The following is a 20932-nucleotide window of genomic DNA, read 5'->3' on the forward strand; positions in this document are numbered from 1 at the left end:
TAATCACTGTTTCTTTGAGATCTGCTTTGGAGGGTACAGACAGAAGGAATAGTACAAAGAAAAAAAGCTCAGTGCACAAATTCTTCCTTCTAGGATTTATCATTGTCTACTTAAAAACAACACATGATGGCTGCTAATGACTCAGACTTCTCCCATCTTTGTTTTATTATATATCTAGCTAAATGTATTATTATTTATGGATAAAAGAATATTGTGGTAGACTCTGGTTTAAAAGTTAATCAGGTGAGCTCTATTAAGTAATTTAACTTGTGAGACCCTCAGTTCATCACTTTAAGATGAGAGGGCAAGACTTGCTCTAGGGGCACAAACTTGTAAGCTTTGAAGACTCGGGCGGAGAGTTCCAAGACTGCCACTGCCGCTCCTGTTTCTCCTCTCAGGCTGCGAGGCCAGCGCAGAGAAGGGAATGTGTTTACTTCCCTGTGTTATGTAGAATTTGTAACTCTCTAACACAAAGACTGAGGATCCCTGGATTGAATGTTTTCTAAGATCTTTTTCCTACTTTTTTATAATAATTTATCATCTACTTAACTAAAAGATACTCTAGCAATATTATATTTATATAATATATGATGTAATATTCCCTATACACTTTTTAAAAATATTACTCCTAAAAAATAGTTTCATAAAAATAACAATTATTAAGGTGACTTATTTCAACCCTCTGAAAATTAAAATTTAATTTAAAATTAAAATTAAAATTTTATTCAATGAATGCTCTAAAAATAGACATAGGATAATAGAAATGCTCATCAAAAATCAAAGTGTTATAAATCCTAGAAGATTATTCAGCACTTCTTGGCTTAAAAATGATTAAAATAAAAAAATTTAAGTATAGAAATGTACAAATTTATAGCATTTCATTATATAAAGCCTTTAAGGAAATATCTGAAAAATATTAACCAAACCAAGTTACAAATACTTACTTGTAAATGGGTAATAACTCATGTCTTTTGATGGCACTGTCTGATTTTGTATCACTCTCATACAACCTTTGCACATGTCTTCCAGTTCGAAGTGGAGGGCCTAACTTGTCCATCTTACTATTAAAATATATAAAGGTGTACCCATAAGGAGAATGCTACTGTTTCTTTATATTCAAAAAAAAAATTTAAGACATTATTCTGATTCATCAGAAATCCACTCCCCAAGCTCTTTCATAATTATCTGACTTCCAGGGTAAGGACTAATGTCAAAAAGAATCCTCAGATAGTTCATACAATATCCATTATTAAATATGAAAATTCTGACTACACAGGCCACCCTGCCAGTTTTGACAAACATACTAACATAATCCACACTTACAAATAGCAGGGCAATGGAATCAATACAAAAACAAAACAAAACTTAAGAAGGACAACAACTGTTTAAAATTTGTGAAGCTAGCAGTGAACTGGAAGTTATTATTCTGGTAAATAAATACAGATATAATGCTTGTTCTTATGGAGCTCACAAATAATCTAACTGTCCCCTTCCCTGAATTCACAGAAGTTTCCTATTTCTGAAATTTATCCAGAGAAATATTAAGCATGATCCTATGAAAACACTGATGGCAATTCTAAAAACTCCATGGAAAAATTATAAGTGGCCATGCCGTCTGAAGCTAATATTTTTAACCAAAATTATAAAGGATTTTCAGCTACTGAATAACAGAAAACTGCAGGTTTGCAGAGATTTCATTATTTTATATCAAACATGATATTATCACCAATCAATATCCACTCAAAGTAGGGAGCAGGGAAAATTAAATTAGGAAACTAGGAGTACTACCTTCAATGACTACTGAATGACACATCACTGCTTGATAACAAAGAGCTTTTTAAGGGATTTTTGTTACTCATTTAAATCCTGAGCACCTACTGTGTATCAGGCACTGTGCTAAATTCTGGGGATACTGTGGTAAATAAGACAGACCTGATGCTTTGTTCTTATTACAGAGTTTGGTGTCTCAAAAGAATCTGTTCATCCTTCTAGATAATAAGGATCTCTACAGAGGGACACATTTTATCCAGTTTCTGTTCCTTCAACATCCTATACACAGTAGGCATTTTGTTGTAAAAGTTGATATCAATACTTTGCGGGCGGTGCTGCTTTACATTAGGTGTTTACATCACACTCATTAAAGCATTTTAAAGAATTTTTTAAATGCCTCCAATAAATATATTGTATATTTATTATATATAAAATAACAAAACTTCTAAAATTTGTGAGATTAACATTTTATGCATTTTATTTGTGAGCAATTGGTAGAAAATTAACCTATTTAGAATTTTAATTAATCAGATTTTTCTTTAAATTATGTAATAACAATCAAAACACTATTGTTCAAAACAGTATTTTTCTTACAAAAGGTATCTGTGGATTTGGAAAAAGAAAAGATTTTACTTTCTTTCTCAGAAAAAAAAAGTTACTGAAATTAAAATTCAGAATTAAAATTTAGAAACATTTACAACATGGATTCCTCTCATATGATAAGAACTACTAAAATCTAACAAATGATAAAACAAAGGAGATGAGTAGAATCTAATAAAAATGTAAAGGCAATTCTCTGTTGGGAATATTACATATTTTCTATATATGAAAGGATTGCTAGTATTTTCAGATTTTAAAAATGTAATCTTTTAAAAGGCAGATTTCAATGATGATTTTACTACCACATACCTGTGTAATGAAATTCAACTCAATTGGTTTGTCTACCCATGTATATGAATGTGTGTATCAGTTCAGTTCAGTTCAGTCGCTCAGTCGTGTCCAACTCTTTGCGACCCCATGAATCACAGCACACCAGGCCTCCCTGTCCATCACCAACTCCCGGAGTCTACCCAAACCCATGTCCATCGAGTCGGTGATGCCTTCCAGCCATCTCATCCTCTGTCGTCCCCTTCTCCTCCTGCCCCCAATCCTTTCAAATGTTACTTAGGCTGGGCTTCCCTGGTGGCTCAGATGGTAGCACACCTGCTTGCAATGCAGGAGACCCAGGTCTAGGTCTACCTGTGTTTATGTATGTGTATCACAATTCAAATGTTACTTAGGCTAAATGTTAGTAAATGTTATTAAGCTCAAACCACTTCATTCCACTGTAGATTTCTATTGTTATGCTATGTTATTTTCAAGGTCTAACTAAATAAAAATAAATTTTAAATTCTCAATGTAATCAAGATTATATAAGTTTACACATAAATGTATTTTATATAATTTTAATAAATATAGTCTTCATATAAATTAATTATCTATTCAAGTGCTTTTACATATAAAATTTTGCTAACATACATATTTGAAAAACCTTGAAATGATAGTCAATGTTAAGGTTTTAAATAAATTTAAAAATTATCCTGGGACCTAATTAAAATGAAAGTAAACCATTTGGACATCAAAGTAAACCATGGACCAGACAACCAAATGAATGGGAGAAAATATCTGCAAATGGTATGACCAATAAGGGGTTAATATCCAAAATATATAAACAGATCATACAACTCAACATCAAAAAAGCAAAAGACCTGACTAGATATTTTCCAAAGATGATATTTTCCAAAGCCAAAAGGCATAGGAAAAGATGCTCATTGTAGTTAATCATCAGAGAAATGCAAATTAAAACCACAATGAGCTACCAGCTCACAACTGTCAGAAGGCTATCATCAAAAAGACACAAATAACAAATGTTGGTGAGGATGTGGAGAAAAGGGAACCCTCTTATACTATTGGTGAAAATATAAATTGGTGCAATCATTGTGGAAAACTATATGGAGATTTCTTAAAAAACTAAAAATAAAATTACCACATGGCCCAGTAGTTCCACTCCTGGATATACATTGAAAAAAACACTAACTCAAAAAGATACACACATCTCAACATTTATAGCAGCATTATTTATAATTGCCATGATACTGGAAGCAACCTAAGTGTGTATCAACAGATGAATGGATAAAGAAGATGAGGTATATACATATATATGTACACACACACAAACAGAAAATGGAACACTACACAGCCATAAAAAGGGATGAAATTTTGCCATTTGAAACAACATGGATAGACATGGAGGGTAATATGCTAAGTGAAGTATGTCACTTAGAGAAAGACAAATACTATTACTAATAGTATTTGTATATAAAATATGTAAAGTATATAAATTACAAATACTAATACTATTACATTACATACGTGGAATCTAACAGACTAGTGAATGTAACAAAAAAGAAAATGACTCAAAGATAGTGGTTACCAGTGTGAAGAGGGAAGAAGGGAGAGGCACTTTGGGGTGGAGGACACAGAGGTTTAAACTACTATGTATAAAATAATTAGGCTATAAGGATATATTGTATAACACAAGGAATATACCCAAATATTCTAAGAATTACAAATGTATTATAACCTTTAAAAATTGTAAATACTGTACATCAACTATACATCAATAAAAAATTTAAAAAGCTAAAATTATCAGTTTACAACAAAAGATCTTTCAAATACTTAGATATTTTCCTAAACTGACTTGGATCCAGACCAGCTCACATGTACCATTTTCACATTTATTTTAGTGAACAAGAATGATTCTTTATCCACATTTCCTTTTCTATTAAACCATTTCTTTTCTGTCCCTCTTCCTTCAGTAGCATTAAAAATAAGTCAAAGCAGCAACAAGATAAAGAGATATTTGGAAAGAAATCAAATTCTTTGCAAAAGTGGTGACATATTTTCAAAAGGAATTTAAAGTTTTAAACCCAACTGACTGCTCTTTGGTCGAAGTTTCTTCTCGATATGTTTCTTGGTCTTGCAAACCATCGATAACTGACTTAAGGAAGTGAATAAAACAAGTAAAGGAAGTAGGAATTTCTCTATTATATGTTTTTCCCTGCCCTCAGGGGTCTTCAATGTTTCAAGCTATGAAAAACATCACCACTGGTGATTTTAATACTTAGTTTATACATCTATCTACATCTAGGGTTACTCTGATAATAAATTTTGGAAAAGTACAATGAGAGTACTACTGTATTATGTATTTTTACCTTATTTACAAAGTTTGAGAATTGTAATTTCAATGTGATAGTAATCATTACAGAACTATCAACATCAATGTTTTCAGAGTGAGTCTATGCTATTTTTCTTTTAAAGGGTCCAATTCAGTAATGACAATGCTACACGAAAGGTCTGAAAGATATTAAGGCAGGAATAAAGAAATTCATTTAGCAGTAAAAGCAGTCTTGCTGCTATTAAAGAAAAGAAGGAACATATTTTAAAGCCAACCAAGCACATCTACACAGCATGAATTTGGTGTATACTAAGCAATTTGATATACAAAACAGAATTCCCATCTGATATACAAAACATAGAATTCCCATATGAAGTTCAAGGATATATCCTTACACTGGTACTTAGATTTGGTCAGAGTCAACATGAAAGTATACTTTTAATCTGTTACTATTAATTCAACCACAGAAACGTGTTTGAATGGATTAATGAAAGTTTAAAAAAAAAAACCCTTTGGTTCACTGGAACATTAATATATGGTCTAACTTCCTAGATAGCCCACATGACTTTAAAAACAGTTCAATCTTTGGGAATAAATGAAGAATCCTTAAAATCCCTACCTGCAAATTATAAATAAAATTCCTATGATAACTTACCCATTCTAAAACAGGGAGTGGCAAACTTTTCCTATAAAAAGCCAAGAGGTAAATATTTCAGGCTTTGTAGGCTATACTGTCTCTGTCACACTCGACTCTGCCACTATAGCATGAATGCAGCCATAGACAATTCACCATTGGCCATGTGCAGCCATGTTCCAATAAAAACAATTGTTGGGCAGGATTTGGCCCTCAGACCATAGTTCAAAAAGATCACCTGCTCTAAAACATCAAAATTTCATACTTGAGAGGATGCCAGTATTTTAAATTTTTGAAAATCTAAATGAAAGGCAGATTTCAATGATGATCTAAAATTTTACCATAAAGAGTTACAATCAAAATCACTATCTTATAGTCCAAGACAAAAATATGTAACTTTTTGTCAAGCTGATACATTTATATAAATGATAGACCCAGGGTTTTTAAAAGGACTATCTCTAGCTATATGTAACTGCCATGATATGAGTAGTATATCTAGAAAGGAACAATGCTTCAGCAGGCTTTCCAAATATTCATTGCTGAATGAGCATTTTTGGCAATGCTGCAAATATTTGGCAACATATCCATCTATTTCTGAGTTGAGATAAATTTTAACCTAGGGAAGGTCCCTGTTTATCATTGAGACCATGAAAGTGAATTCTTAGGAAATAAGCCACTCAGTCCTGTACCCTATAACAGAGCAGAAGAGATAAAAGAAAAAGATGACTTCTGAAATAATTTGGGGAAAAATTTTACCAACAGGTATTTTGTATCTTTGTGGACATCTATAGCTATGATGTTTCGAGGCACTCATATTTTTGAAGCCTCCCATACTTCTACTTTTGATCCTAAACTCATTCATCAAATTCTATACAGATAATGCAGTAACTCGATTCCATGGCAAAGTGAGCTTCCTTAGTCTAATAGTTGAAATAATTGTTATCCATATAGGAAGCCAAACTGTGCAATTCTAGGTTGAGGCATTTCTAGATCAATAATGAAAGTCAGAGAAGTTCATAAAAATCTAAATAATGGTACATACAAACCACACACATCAAAAGATTAGCTTATAAGAAAAGCCTGTTTCCACTCATACAAACATATACTCAAAACCTAGACATTCATTTCTCACTCCTATTAATATAATGCATGAGAAACCAACTTCTTTTTTCATCAAAAAAAAAAAAAATGCTCCTTACCTGCATTGTTTCTCTAGTTTTACCACACCTACTATATCCTATCTCCAAAGTAAACTTCTAGTTCTCAGAGTAATTGAACAGAAGTAAATCTCTGCAATTTGATAATTTAACTATTGAAAATTATCAGCTGAAATACTCATTTAAGTTAGTAATTAACCATTAAGAAAACATAATTCTAAAGGCACAACTGTGTAAACTCTCTGACAAAATTCAAGTATGGCAATATTTATTTAAAACTCTGGGTTTCATCATACTTCTAATATCCCTAGGAATAAAAAAAATATTTTTGGCACAAGACAAAAATTTCTATTAGGGTGCATTTTGCTTTAAAAAATTCTGTTAAAATCAGCTGACCCAAGGTTGTCTACAATTATCAAACATATGAGAATTTTCCCAAGTAAAAAGATAAACGTTTCTATGGTGAGATTTATGCTAAATATTATAGATCACTGATATATACGATTCAGGCAAACACAATAAAGATTATACACACCAGGCTTTAAATAATTCCAAACCACTAAAATGACTCATTCTACTAATCTCAAAAGATGCTCAACTTCTTGAACATTATAGCTAACCAGATGTCTTAATTCTGTCTTTACTCAATCCTGAATTATCTGTGTCAATAAAAATCATGATAATCATTTTTATTGTTGTTCAGTTGCTAAGTTATGTCTGACTCTTTGAGACTCCATGGACTGCAGCACACCAGGCTTCCCTGTCCTTCACTATCTTCTGGAGTTTGCTCAAATTCAGACCCACTGAGTCAGTGATGCCATCTAGCCATCTCATCTTCTACCACCCCCTTCTCTTTTGCCTTCCATTTTCAGTATGAAAAGACAAAAGAACAGTCATACAAACCTCAAGTAATTACCTTGCAAGTACCAGAACCATGACTCTGTGATGTTGCAAAAAGCTGACAAATCAGGAACTGACTTTATTGATTCACTATTATTTCATATATAATACACCAAAAATTTGTGTGTCTGTATACCAAGCACTATACTACATTTTGTAGTTACATCTGTAAGCAAAGCAGACATAGAGCTTTGCCATCACAGATTTTATAAGTTAGTAAGGGAAAGAGACAAACCACTACCCCAGTAATTCTAAAAAAGGAGTAAGTTCTGTCACTAACTGGACAGCTATGAATGATTCTATTCAGTATAATAGTCATATTACTATCAGTTAATACAGTAATTATATTGGTCAGAAGCATACATCACCACTCTCTTGCCAGCAGTTAGAAACAGTCCTTTAACATATAAGCATCAAATATTGTATGGACAAATGAGATTTAAACAGTCATGCCTGACAGTTTAATGTGGGACAAAAATTTTTAAATCTTTATAGCATTATAGCAGTGCAAAACTTGTAAAATTCTTGTGCCCAAAGTTTTTGCTCATTAGTAAAAACATTTTATCTTAAAGATTAATAAATGTTCATCAGCTGTCAAGGTGTAAGCAGAGTTAAAGTTGTCAGAGCAAGAAAGAGAAAACAGATAAGAACAAAGTCAGGTTGCTACTAGTTAGGGGAAAAGAAGGATCTAGAAATCTAGTATTTTAATCCAAAAATCCAGTAGCCCTTTTCATTTTACCAGCCAGCTTCACATGCCCTTTTAAAAGAGTGCCAGTATAACTTAATACTGCCAACTGGTTAAGATTACCAGTATGATAGGAAAGGTACTAAAAAAATTACCAGCCTATAATTCAGTCAACTGTAAATTAAACCCCCATTTATAAACTTAAAACATATTGATATTTCTATATTTACGTATCTAATGAGTCAACTCAGTAGAGATGCTATAAAAAGAAAATCAGATCAGTTTTTTTTTTTTTAGGACTGGAAGATGAGAACTTTTACCTCAACCACCTGTTCTACTGATAACCTGTCTCTTTCTTAAGGATAGCCTGTCTCTTCTTTTTGGAAGCATGACAAAAAGAGAAAGCATTTAACTAATCAGATCTTGTTCTTTTTCTACAATGATAATTACAATAAACTATCTTTAGATTTTAAACACTTTATATGTAGTCCAAATCAGGAAACAAAAGGTAATGACTCTCTATTGAGATACTATCCTATATGTTTCCTACATAAAAGCCAAACTGAGACTGCAGATCTGAAAATAACGTGTGTCACGCTTCCTAAACCAACTTTATAAACAGTATCTGTAAATATAAAGAATAAGGCCACATTCTAATAATCATATGGCCATCCCTTAGTTTTACTGTTTATCAAGATAAAAAGTGAGTTTCTACTAGAATAGAAAGATTTCTATTAAAAACTCTAGTGTTATCAATGAATTTTCCCACATTAAAATAATTGAAGGCTTAATTATGCTACTTTATTAAAAAGCATATACATAAAACTATAGAAACATAAATAGTATTAAATTTTTATAGTTTCTATAAAAGTATACATGGAGTTTATAGCCAACCTACTTCTCCAATAACAGTAGATTCATCTTTTTAAAATTTATATATTTTATGATTGTATAGTATCGCTTTGTATATTTTCACAATTTGATATTCAAACATCGCTACACATTATTTTTTTTACATTATAATAAAACCATATGTAAAGAGACCGATGCTTATCACCAAAGAGAGGTTAATTTGTAGCATGCTACCAACTCTTTGACAGCTGTGTGGCTTTGAGCAAATTACTTTGCTTCTCTGATCCTCTCCTCCTATGGCAGCAGGGTGGTTCTAATAAAAATAGCATTAAATGTCTAGCACAGTGCCTGATACATGCTTTAAAAAAATTGTTAGTACAAAAGGTCTACTGTATTTTAAGTAATTTCATTAGACTAGGTTCTTGGAAGTAAAATTATGAAATGGAAAATATGAATGTTTAAGGCTCTTGATAAATGCCACCAGAACTACTTCCAAAATGGTTATATAATTCAGATTCTCAAGAGCAGTGTGCGAGCTCCTGACCAGCAGTATATTAAAAGACAAACTTATAAAATTGAGATTAATGAAAAAGCCAACTGTGTGTGTGCTAAGTCACTTCAGTCATGTCTGACTCTGTGCGACCCAATGTTACCTAAACAAAATAAAATCTTAGTATCAACCATATATGAATATACATATCACTAAGAAATTAAATTCTGTGTAGACTTACCCTACATGAGGGGCTGCTATCCCTTTATGGGAGGGAGACAAGGTCTGAAGTTTGTTTCCCAAAGAGCTGCCAACTGAAGACACTTTACCTGATGGAGCACCTTTTAATAAAAAAGGTATTAGTTTTAACAACACTCTGAAAAAGAAAAATCACATTAACCAGAGCATCTGACAAAACAATGCTTTCATGGCAATAAATCTTCGTGGCAAAATATCAAAATGAATTATCAAATCAAAAATTAAATAAAATTTTTATGGAACAAGATACAGCATCTTTCATTTCTAATTTCTGTTACTTCTTTCTTACAATTTACATACACATGAAAGTACATGTCAGCAATCAAGATCTTCTTTAAACCATTAAATATTTGCCTATTAAGGATAATTATCAAGTTTAGACAGGTATAGACAGAAACAAGGGAAAAAAATACTGTGGTCAAAGAATCAAGAAAAGGGCTTTGGTTGACTACTCTGAAGAGATGATATATCGGTAACTACCTCGAGGACAGACATTTAGGCTAAAAAAGGACTACAAAACATCTAAAGTAGAAGCTACTGAAAGTTACTTTATTTTTACCCAAAATAATTACTTATCTTCCACATCAACTCCTAATAAACCTAATTTTAATAATCCAAAACAGAATACTGTCTTCATTTCCTTCTCTACTGATTCTGATATTAAAAAAAAAAAAAAAATCAAGTTATTTTACAGATCTCATTACCTGCAACAGTTTTGCTAGTGCCACTTGGCTGTGGTAATCGTGATGATCCTGATGAGGTGGTCCCAGGAGAATTTAACTTTTTAAGTGCAGGCGGCTTATACTGAAATAATGAAAACACAATGTTTTATCAGCATTACATTTTGATTATGGATTACAAACCAGTATTTCAAAAGCAGACATTCCCTTAAGTGAGTCAGATGTTTTACCACCTACTCAAATTACCCAAATTTAGAAAGAGTAGGTTAAAATATATCACCTTAGAGAGAAGTTTCCCAAGAAATGTTCCTTCTCCAAATCGGTGTACTAAAATTTTGGCTCAGATGTTCTGCTGCTAAAATAGAGAGTAACTTTTCCCAGTTCAAAGAAAACAAAATGGATCAAATGGAAAAAATTTCCTTAATGTTAAGATTTTAAATGCCAACCATATTATTAGAAAACTTAAAACCGCCCAAAGATGCTCACTTGGTGGTGTGGCTTTAAAGGTCAAGATTTTTGTATGTTCCTTGGCATGGTTTTATATTTCATATATCTAATCCAGGCACATATCTTACTGATGAAAATTCCTAAGAGCACATATAAGCCTGAACAAGTTTTAAATAGCTGTCTAATGGATTGTTGCCCCAATGTGAAAATAAAGAGCTAATTCTTCACTAACCTCACCAGAACATGTTACACAAATGGGATATGGGCTGAGAAAAGATACGGTATTTCAGCTTATCTCATTTATTCTCATTTTTTTCTCTATAGAGAAATATCACCATCAAGTTTGTTTTACTGTCTCTTAAACAAAATTTTCCTGTTACTGAATATAAAAGCATCTTATTGATCACCCACTCCAATATAAAGAAGTAAACTTGCCCAGGGTTACACCCCGACTTAACAGAATAGGAATTAAGACTCATACTGTCTTAGTCCTAGCCCTGTACACCAACTATAAAGTGATTATTGTGCTTGCCTGTGTACTTGAGCCCTATGCTTAGGACTTTAAGAGCAAAACTGGTTTTAAGCCCAACTTTTAAAAATCAAATCATATTTATAACCTATTATTAGTATAAAAGTTAAGATGCTCTGCTATTAAAAACTGCTGGCTAAGCACAAACATTAAAGTCACACATTGTAAGTCTTCAAAATTCAGTATTTGACCTTTTACAAAAATAAATCTTGTAAAAGGGTCTCACACACACACACATACACACAAATAACAAGCACATTTGACACTATAATGCCAGAAACTTCAATTTCTTAACCACTTGGCAACTAGAAAACGTTCAATAACTGTCCGTCAAATGAACAAAATGACTAGGAGACTTTGGAAATGTATATGTAGCCATTAAATATACTGTTTCTTGGAAAACCTAAGAGGTATTTCCAGTAGTATCAGTCTTTCCCATGAAAATATCAATACTATTGAACACATTAGGAAAGATTAAAACTAACACTGTGGAAAACAAGACCTAACAAAGACTTGTCAAAATATTAGAGGCATGCCTACTAAAAATATGGTCAATAAAATTGGATTAAGAAACAGGACTGGTGACTCATTCACATTTTGCTAATTATCAAAACCGAGAACAATATACACTGAGAGGTCAAGTTTTAGGCAGGAAGAGCCCTAGCAGCATCATAAATTTGGAAAAAAGATTTTTATGTATATATTAGGAATTTCTATATTAACTTTTTGGCTTATAAACAGAAAAAGGCAGAATATTTCTTTCAAAAAGTGCTTTGTTCTTCTGCTCTGTATTAGACCTCCTATTATTTTACTCAGTTTATTGGTCAGGTTTTCTGAGATGATGAGAACCTAGCCCAACTGTATCTATCTCCTACAGTATTTCCTATTACTTTCCACCAGAACAAGTCAGGTTAGTTTTCTTACTGACTCCTCATACTACTCTGAATGCCTCTTGTTTAAAACATCCTCATGTATCTCTCAGTAACTGGCTGTTCCCCTGACCTAGATAGTATGACTCCTTCCTTACTGAGCTGTATTTTATCTGTTCTACACATCAAGCTGAAATTCTTCTGCTAGGTATTCAGGATGACTCTAGCTAGCAATGATTTTGCATAAATTCATTTTAATGATCAGAAGAACAAAATCTATTTTTATAGTTATACTCAATATATGTTTCATTTACCACGTGTTAGGGAGGTGATTATTTCATGTGTTTGTATACAGATCACAAACCTAATACATTTCCTTGGTAAAATATTTATGTTCACAGAGACTTTTCATTTCTGATAAAATGGGACCAAGGCAGCATTCAGCCCAAAGATGGGCACAATAAAGGATAAAAATGGTAGAGACTTAGTAGACGTTGAAGAGATCAAGAAGAGATGGAAAGAATACATGGAAGAACTGTATAAAAAGGATCTTAATGAACCGGATTACTACGATGGTGCTAGTCACACAGAGCCAGACATTCTGGAGTGCGAAGTCAAGTGGGCCTTAAGAACTGCTGTTAATAAAGCTAGTCGATACGATGAAATTCCAGCAGAACTATTCAAAACCGTAAAAGATGATGCCATCAAGGTGTTGCATTCATTATGTCAGCAAATCTGGAAGACCCAGCAGTGGCCACAGAACTGAAAAAGGTTAATACTCATCCCACTTCCCAAGGGTAGTACCAAAGAATGTGCTAACCATTGGACAATTGCACTCATCTCCCAGGCTAGTCAGGTCATGCTTAAAATCTTGCACGCTAGGCTTCAGCATTATATGAACCAAGAACTTCCAGATGTCCAGGCTGGGTTTAGGGAAGGAAGAAGAACTAGAGACCAAACTGCCAACATTCACTGGATTATCAAGAAAGCAAGGGAATTTCAGAAAAACGTCTATCTCTGTTCCATTGACTACGCTAAAGCCTTTGACTATGTGAATCATGACAAACTGTGGAAAGCTCTTACAGATGGGAATACCAAACCATCTTATCTGTCTCCTGAAAGCCTGTATGCAGGTCAAGAAGCAACAGTTAGTACCCTGTATGGATTAGTTCAAGATCGAGAAAGTACAACAGGGCTGTCTGCTGTCGCCCTGTTTGTTTAACCTACATCATAAGAAATGAGCACGTCATGAGAAATCCCGGGCTGGATGAGCTACAAGCTGGAAACCAACTATACTTTGAGAAAAATATTTATAAAGCTATCATAGATAAAAATATAATCATGGTCTGGAGACTATAAATAAATGCAAAAATTGATTATATGTAAAATCAAAATAGTGACTACTTCATGGATGCTTGGGGCTGAGAGTGAGAGAACATTACATTCTGGGACTGAAATAGTTCAGTGAGGCTTTTGTAAGACTAAGAATAGTCTATTTCTCAATGTTCTTGTGGTTACACATGAATTTATGTGTTGTGCATTTTTTTCTGCATATAATTTACCAAAAAAAAAATAACTGGGGAAAACTATAAGAAACAAGTCAGAATAAAAGTGTTGTAAAAACTAAAAGCTTAGAGATAAATATTTAAATATTAACTATGGTGATAACTTTTAAAATATATACATGTATAGTTAATTTTCCATAGAGAAGAGAAAGCCCTTTAATAATCAGAAAACACTATTAACAACTGAACGGCACATTTTCAGACTTAAAACTTCACTACTTTAGAATAAGTAGGGTAAGAATCAGTCAGAATACTGAAAATTCCTAAACACAGAATACTTACTGTGTTGCTTGAAACTCATAAGGTAACTCAACCTAACCTAATCTGATGCAGGATCTAAATTATGCATGGGTTATTTAATTTGTTCTTTTCAAGTAACTATGTAATTTAGCATACATTAGATGACATTTTTTTGGTCTGCTATGTCTTCATGGGTCTACTTTAATACAACCATGCTTGAACTTGATAAAATTCCCAATGAAGAAGAATTATGAAAGCTCATTATTAACTGAATGGTAGAGCTTTTTTTTTAACTACAAGAACCTGATCGTCACTATATTTGTAGTGGGCTGCAATAAGGCCAGACTATAGTTGCTAAATATGATAAGGAAGCATTTAAGCATCTTTAGGAAAAGTATTCTACTTAGTTTACTAATGTAGACCCAGTACTTGGTACAGTGTTACTCAAAAACCAGTGAACACAGATGAGAAAATATGGAATTAGACTGAAATAAATATATATGACTGGGCATGGAATCAGAACTGAAAATTTAAGGTGGGAACTAAAAACTATCTGGATTTTACATTTGAATCATTTGGTACCACGTTGTTAAAATATACACATCCTATTTTATTTCCTTTGCTCTACTATTTTATTCTTAAAAATCTTGTTGGGTGTTCTTAAACTGTTTAAAAGATATGTTTTGTTTGCCATCTGTTTTGGAAATTCTTCAAAATGAGTTTTCTTTGCTGTTCTTTCCCCACAATGATGATGGTAATAATCATATGCTCTATTTCCAATAATATTTACAGAAATTCAATAGCAGGATTCTCTCAAGGAGGTCTCAATTGCAATGGGATCTTTTAATCCAATATTTTATTCATAAGTAACAAGATAAGTGAATTTGATTATTACCACTTGCTAAATTTACAGTCCAAAACAAAAGTTAACAAACGAAAGCTCTGTGAAAAATAAAATTTGCTTAGAAGTATAATACTGTCAAAGTTTTTATGTAACAATATACTTACAGAAAAACAACAGTAGTGCAAAAATAAAGCACACATTACAAAATTCTCTTATGATTTATGGTTCTCTAACTGCTTTCACATACATCATTTCATTTGTTTCTCACAACAGTTATGCAGATTACTTCACAGGTGAAGAAATAAAGGCTTACATATATTAACGTCACTTTTGCCTAAAAGTTCACAAGTAGAAGTCTGGATCTGAACCTATGCTTTCATTTCCTGAAATGTGTTACTCACATATCACATGAAAATTCATTATTCACATGATTTTCAAATGTGAATTTTTATTGCCAATTTCTCACTCATTTAACCCCTCTAGTTTCCTCTGAATCTGCTGTACCGATTTTTAACCCTTTCTCCCTTTTTCCCTAATACCTCTTTAAATCTGTATGTTTTTAAGTCTTCTTTTTTTTAATTTATTTATTTTAATTGGAGGCTACTTACTTTACAATATTGTATTGGTTTTGCCATACATGGACATGAATCCACCACGGGTGTACATGTGTTCCCCATCCTGAGCCCCCTCCCACCTCCCTCCCCATCCCATCCCTCTGGGTCATCCCAGTGCACCAGCCCTGAGCATCCTGTATCATGCATCGAACCTGGACTGGCGGTCTGTTTCACATATGATAATACGCATGTTTTTAAGTCTTTACTAAGTCAAGTCTACTTCAAATTTTGTTCTCTAATAGCCATTCAAATTTGTCACTAAATCCTTGAACATTAATACACAAATTTTAGCAGGTGAGAAAACTGTAGTTAAATGTTCTGTAAAGAACAAACACAAAACAGTGAACTTAAATTATCTCATTAGTTATTTGTAGGAATGATTACAAGGATTACCTGTGTCCGAGAAGTTGATTTTCCTTTGGTATCAGTAGAAAATTTGCCTTTATTACTAATACGTGCTGCTTGTTCTTTACAGAAATTTATATGTCTATCAGCTGCATTTTCATTAAATCTTCTCTGGCAATATGGACACTGAATATAGTCTAAAATAGAAAAAAAGAAACATATTAGTAACAAAATACTTGAAATGAGACATAAAGAATTATAAGTTTTATAAACAGTAACTTAAGAAATATAAACAATGTTTGCGAAGCAAAAACTTGTTTCTTTATAACCACCTAACCTGACTTACTGGAACTTAGTAAAGACATTTAAGAAAAAAAGTCTGCTAGCATATGCTAAATCACGATTTTCTTCCAGCTTACAATCAAATTTGAGGGGTGAAAAACAATAAATCCTTACTACAAAAAATAAGGATAAATGTTAAGTCATTTTTGCCCCTATAACACCATATGTTTTCATCATACATATATTTTTTATATGGTAGACTAGGTTAAGTAGTAATAACACATTACATTAAAAATATACTTTAAAAATTGGGCTCATCTGTTAAAATCTTTACTTTTGGTTAGATGAAAGCTGTCAAGAAATAATGTAAAAGACTTTCTACAGTTTTATTTTCTTTTGAGGTCCCAACAGATGGAAGAAGTGATAAAAATATATCTCATTAACATAATTAATTCAAGTTTAAGAAACAGCAAATGCTTCAAAGATTAAATATGCTTCCCAAATGTAATGCATACTATAAACAAAATTTCTTATAAAATTAAATTTTAAAGTTATCCCAGAAAAAATCAAATTTTATAGCAGTGTAAAAGATTTCAAATCTATGAGATATCAAGAAGGAATAAACATAACAACTTAGCAAGGTCACCAAAAAAAAAAAAAAAATCAATTTATTTCCAAAGGTTTACTTTTTGAGATGGAGTTTGCCTTTTAGAATTTACACTCATCTCAAGCTCAGAAATTTGTCCTGCTAACTAGTGAAATACATCTAAAACCTTTAATAACAAAGAAGTTGTTTTGTTAGGGCCAAGAGATAAAAAATCTCTAAAGTTCAAATTATCCTGAAGAACTGCCACTCTCTCTGACTTATGCAAACATGAGAAATATACCTATGTTGAATCAGATACAATATACAAACACCTCTAAAACAAAGAGAATTCAACTTCATGGGGAAAATTAAGGTAGAAACAGAAGAGACTCACACCCAGATAGAACATTCCGGAGATACTCAAAGCATTAAAGTTAATTACTAAGACTCAAACAGGATTGGCAAACGAGGGCCCGTGGGCCAAATCCAGCTTGCCTGCAACATGTTTTCATAACATTTTATTGGAACACAGCCATTTACATATTTTCTGTGGCTGATTTCTAGAAACAGTGGCAGAAAGGAGAGCTGCAACAGAGAGCTTATGGCTTGCGATAACCTAAGATATTAGCTATTGGCCCTTTATAGAAATTGTTTATCAACCTCTCTTCTACAATAAAATGTTATAAAGCATCATATCTAACCTTCCTTTAAGTAACAAATTAATCCCAATCTAGAATACTAACACAATTTTAAAGCAGCTAACTTGCTATATTAAAATAACTACTTCTTGAGGATACTCTGTACCCAATGGCAAAATGTCAATGGTGCTATTTTAAATCTTTCAGTATCTCAATTATCTCATATATGGTTGCCAGTATCTTGCCTTGCTTTTGGTTAAGGATAAACAAGCAACTTTTACCCACCAAATGAAGAAAATATAAAAATACATGAATTTAGGGCAAATTTAGTAATATCTGTTTATACGGTGGTTATCCCACTAGAGTAATACATTTTTAGAAGCAAAATTACTATTTAATTCCCCTTTCTAGATGAGACGATACCAAAGAACTAAGCAACGTTTAACTATCTGAATTGTACTGAATGACTACATTTCAATTGACAGTATGCATGATTGAAATGTTTTCCTGGAACATTTAATAGTTACTACAATAATTTTTAAATTATATTAAATACTAAATGGCCACCCACTCCAGTACTCTTGCCTGAAGAATCCCATGGACAGAGGAGCCTGGTGGGCTCCAGTTCATGTGGCTGGAAAGAGTCGGACACGACTAAGCTACTAACACTACACTACCACAGTAATTCTTAAATTATATTAAATGCCTTACAAAAGTACTGAGAGAAAAAGTTTACATAAAAGTACTGACATAAAAATATAATGCATTTCTATGTTCAACACTGCTGTGTCTTTATAAGCCTAAATGCCTGGACTGTCACCATTATTTTATAGGAAACTTAATAAGATTATGCTTCATCAAGTTCAATTATTATAAATTTAGTAATATCTTAAAATTTATAAGAATTCTATCAATACTCTCAATATTTTGTCCCCATATGAACACTTTCTGTCAAAATACACCATATACCAGGATCATAAGACGGCGGAGGAGGTGGGGGAAGTTTGCCACCCTCTTTCAGCACTTGACCAAGGCCTTTAGCTGCTCTTATTGTGGCAATGAACTCTTCATGCTTTCTTCTCCAATTAGATGGCTTCTTTGGTGGTTCAGGCTGTAAACAAATTAAAAAAACAAATAAAACAAAAAAACCCTAGTTTTCAAAAACAGTTTTTAATATATTAAAACAAAACTCAAGAAAATATTTTAAATGTTCTCTTATCAGGAGTCCTTAAATGATCTTCTTCCCAAAGTTATAATTTTAAAAAGAAACTTTAGGCAATGGTATTTATATGCAATTTTTAAATACAACTGTAAATTGTGTCAGACGTTGCTAAATTGCCTTCTGTCAGTGTAACAAACATTTAACCCACCACTAAGGGTGTATTTCCCTATTTTCCCATAGTTTCTCCAACATTGTATGATACTGAAATTTTGTTTTTTTTTTTAACTGATGAGAGAGGTGAAAACTGATGAGGTGAAAAACAGTTTTTTCTGTGGTTTTTAACTGGCTTTTTCCCTATAATGAGTGAAAATGAACATCTTTTTGTATCGTTAAGAATCATTTGTATTGCCTTTTCTGTGGTGTGTTTATAAAGCGTGGTCAACATATCTATTGGGTTACTGGTCTTTTTTCTATTTTTAACAACTTCAAGTAATTTTTTTTTATAGACTAGCCTCACCCCTCCCCCACAATATATCTCTTTTAACCTTGTCTAAGTGTCCTCTGATATGCAGAATTATTTTCTAAATGCAGTTTAACTTACTTTTTCTTTTACTGTCTCCATATTTGTAGTCACTTAGCAAGGTCCAACCTTACACCAAGGTAAAATAAAAATTTCCTATGTTTCTACCTAGTCCTTTCATGGTTTCATTTTTAAGATTTTTCATCTTTTATTCATTTGGAATTTATCCTGATGTATGGAGTGACATATGGACTCTATTTTTTGTTTTCTAACATATCTATGCAGCTGTCTCACCATCCTTTATTGACTTTTCTTCCTACTGAACTGAGACAACACCTTTATCATATTCTCTTTGGTATTTGGGCCTATTTCTGAACTCTGTTCCACTGTTTCAACTACATGTGTCAATACTCGAGTTTTAAATATTGAGATTTTATATTATTTTAATATTCAGTAAGGGCTTCCTTGGTGGCTCAGAGGTAAGGAACCCGCTTGCCAATGCAGGAGACATAGGAGACGTGGGTTCAATCCCTGGATTGGGAAGATCCCCTGGAGAAGGAACAGCAACCCATTCCAGTATTCTTGCCTGGGAAATCTCATGGACAGAGAAGCCTGGCAGGTTACAGTCCATGAGGTTGCAAAAGAGTCAGACACAACTGAGTGACTAAACAACAAAAGTTAATCCTACTATATTCTGCTTCTCTTTCAATCCTTTCTGGTTATTTTTATATATGTATTTTTCCATTTGAGCTTTAGATTCAGCTTGTTTTTTAAAACTACACTTTAACTGGAAAAATTAAACATTACATTCATACACAGCTTAACTTAAAATCTCTATTCAGCTGAGATTTACTTATCTAAGAATGTGATATATTTCCATTAGAAGACATGTTCGTTTGGGTCTTTCAGTAGCTTTTTAAAATATTCTTTGTGAAAGTTTTCCACCTTTATTACTATGAGGTTTATTCCTAAACTGGAGAAGGAAATGGCAACCACTTCAGTATTCCTGCCTGGAGGATTCCGGGGACGGAGGAGCCTGGCGAGCCCCAGTCCTTGGGGTCGCAAAGAACCAGACACAGCTGAGTGACTAACTCTAATTCCTAAATATTTTATATTTTGTGCTGTTCTTTCGTAAGAATCTTTTAATCATTTTTATATTTCAATGAGTTGTTTGTTGAAATATGAAACTTTTCTGCATAATAACATTACATCCCATTACAACAACGATAGCCTTTTATTTCTTTTTAATGACTCTATTATTAAAAGAACCACAAAGGAAACTCCTAGCCTAGATGCCTCCCTTTACTGTTAAATACATGCAGACATTTAAGGAAGAAAAAGCACCAATCTTTTAAAAACTCTTTCAAAAAATAGAAAACAAGAAAACACTTTCCAACTAGTCATTATGAAAGCAACAAAACTGATTACACAGACATCCCTCTTCTGCTTCTCTGAAACAACACGTGTCCAGGAGGCCTGCTGTTGTCACCTAGACTTCCCTCAGTTGTTACACTAATCACTTCAAAAACGGGACACTTTAAAGAGGCCCCCTCCCCTGCAGAAAGGGTATTACCTTTCCCGTTAGGGCTTTCTGAGAGCCACTGCTCTGGCCCTCTTCAAATCTCAGTGCCTCTTCCCATTTTCTCCC

General features: G+C 32.9%; 1 protein-coding gene across 4 annotated transcripts in view; it reads right to left on the reverse strand.

Moving 5' to 3' along the window:
• ZC2HC1A (zinc finger C2HC-type containing 1A) overlaps positions 1-20932 on the reverse strand; it is a 52261-nt gene that overhangs the window by 10345 nt on the left and 20984 nt on the right. The window contains exons 4-8 of one of the 4 annotated variants that reach the window (XM_081503766.1): positions 18572-18713; positions 16145-16293; positions 10668-10767; positions 9947-10046; positions 945-1061 (exon numbers count right to left, since the gene is read on the reverse strand). In XM_081503766.1, coding sequence (XP_081359892.1) covers positions 945-1061; positions 9947-10046; positions 10668-10767; positions 16145-16293; positions 18572-18713 — 608 coding nt within the window. Of the gene's footprint in view, positions 1-944; positions 1062-9946; positions 10047-10667; positions 10768-16135; positions 16294-18571; positions 18714-20932 lie in introns of all 4 variants that reach the window. The other 3 variants (XM_081503765.1, XM_081503768.1, XM_081503767.1) reach the window with 3 other exon arrangements.

The sequence above is a fragment of the Giraffa tippelskirchi genome, chromosome 6 (assembly GCF_054371585.1).
Source record: "Giraffa tippelskirchi isolate mGirTip1 chromosome 6, T2T-mGirTip1v1.2.pri, whole genome shotgun sequence".
Taxonomy (NCBI): Eukaryota; Metazoa; Chordata; class Mammalia; order Artiodactyla; family Giraffidae; genus Giraffa; species Giraffa tippelskirchi.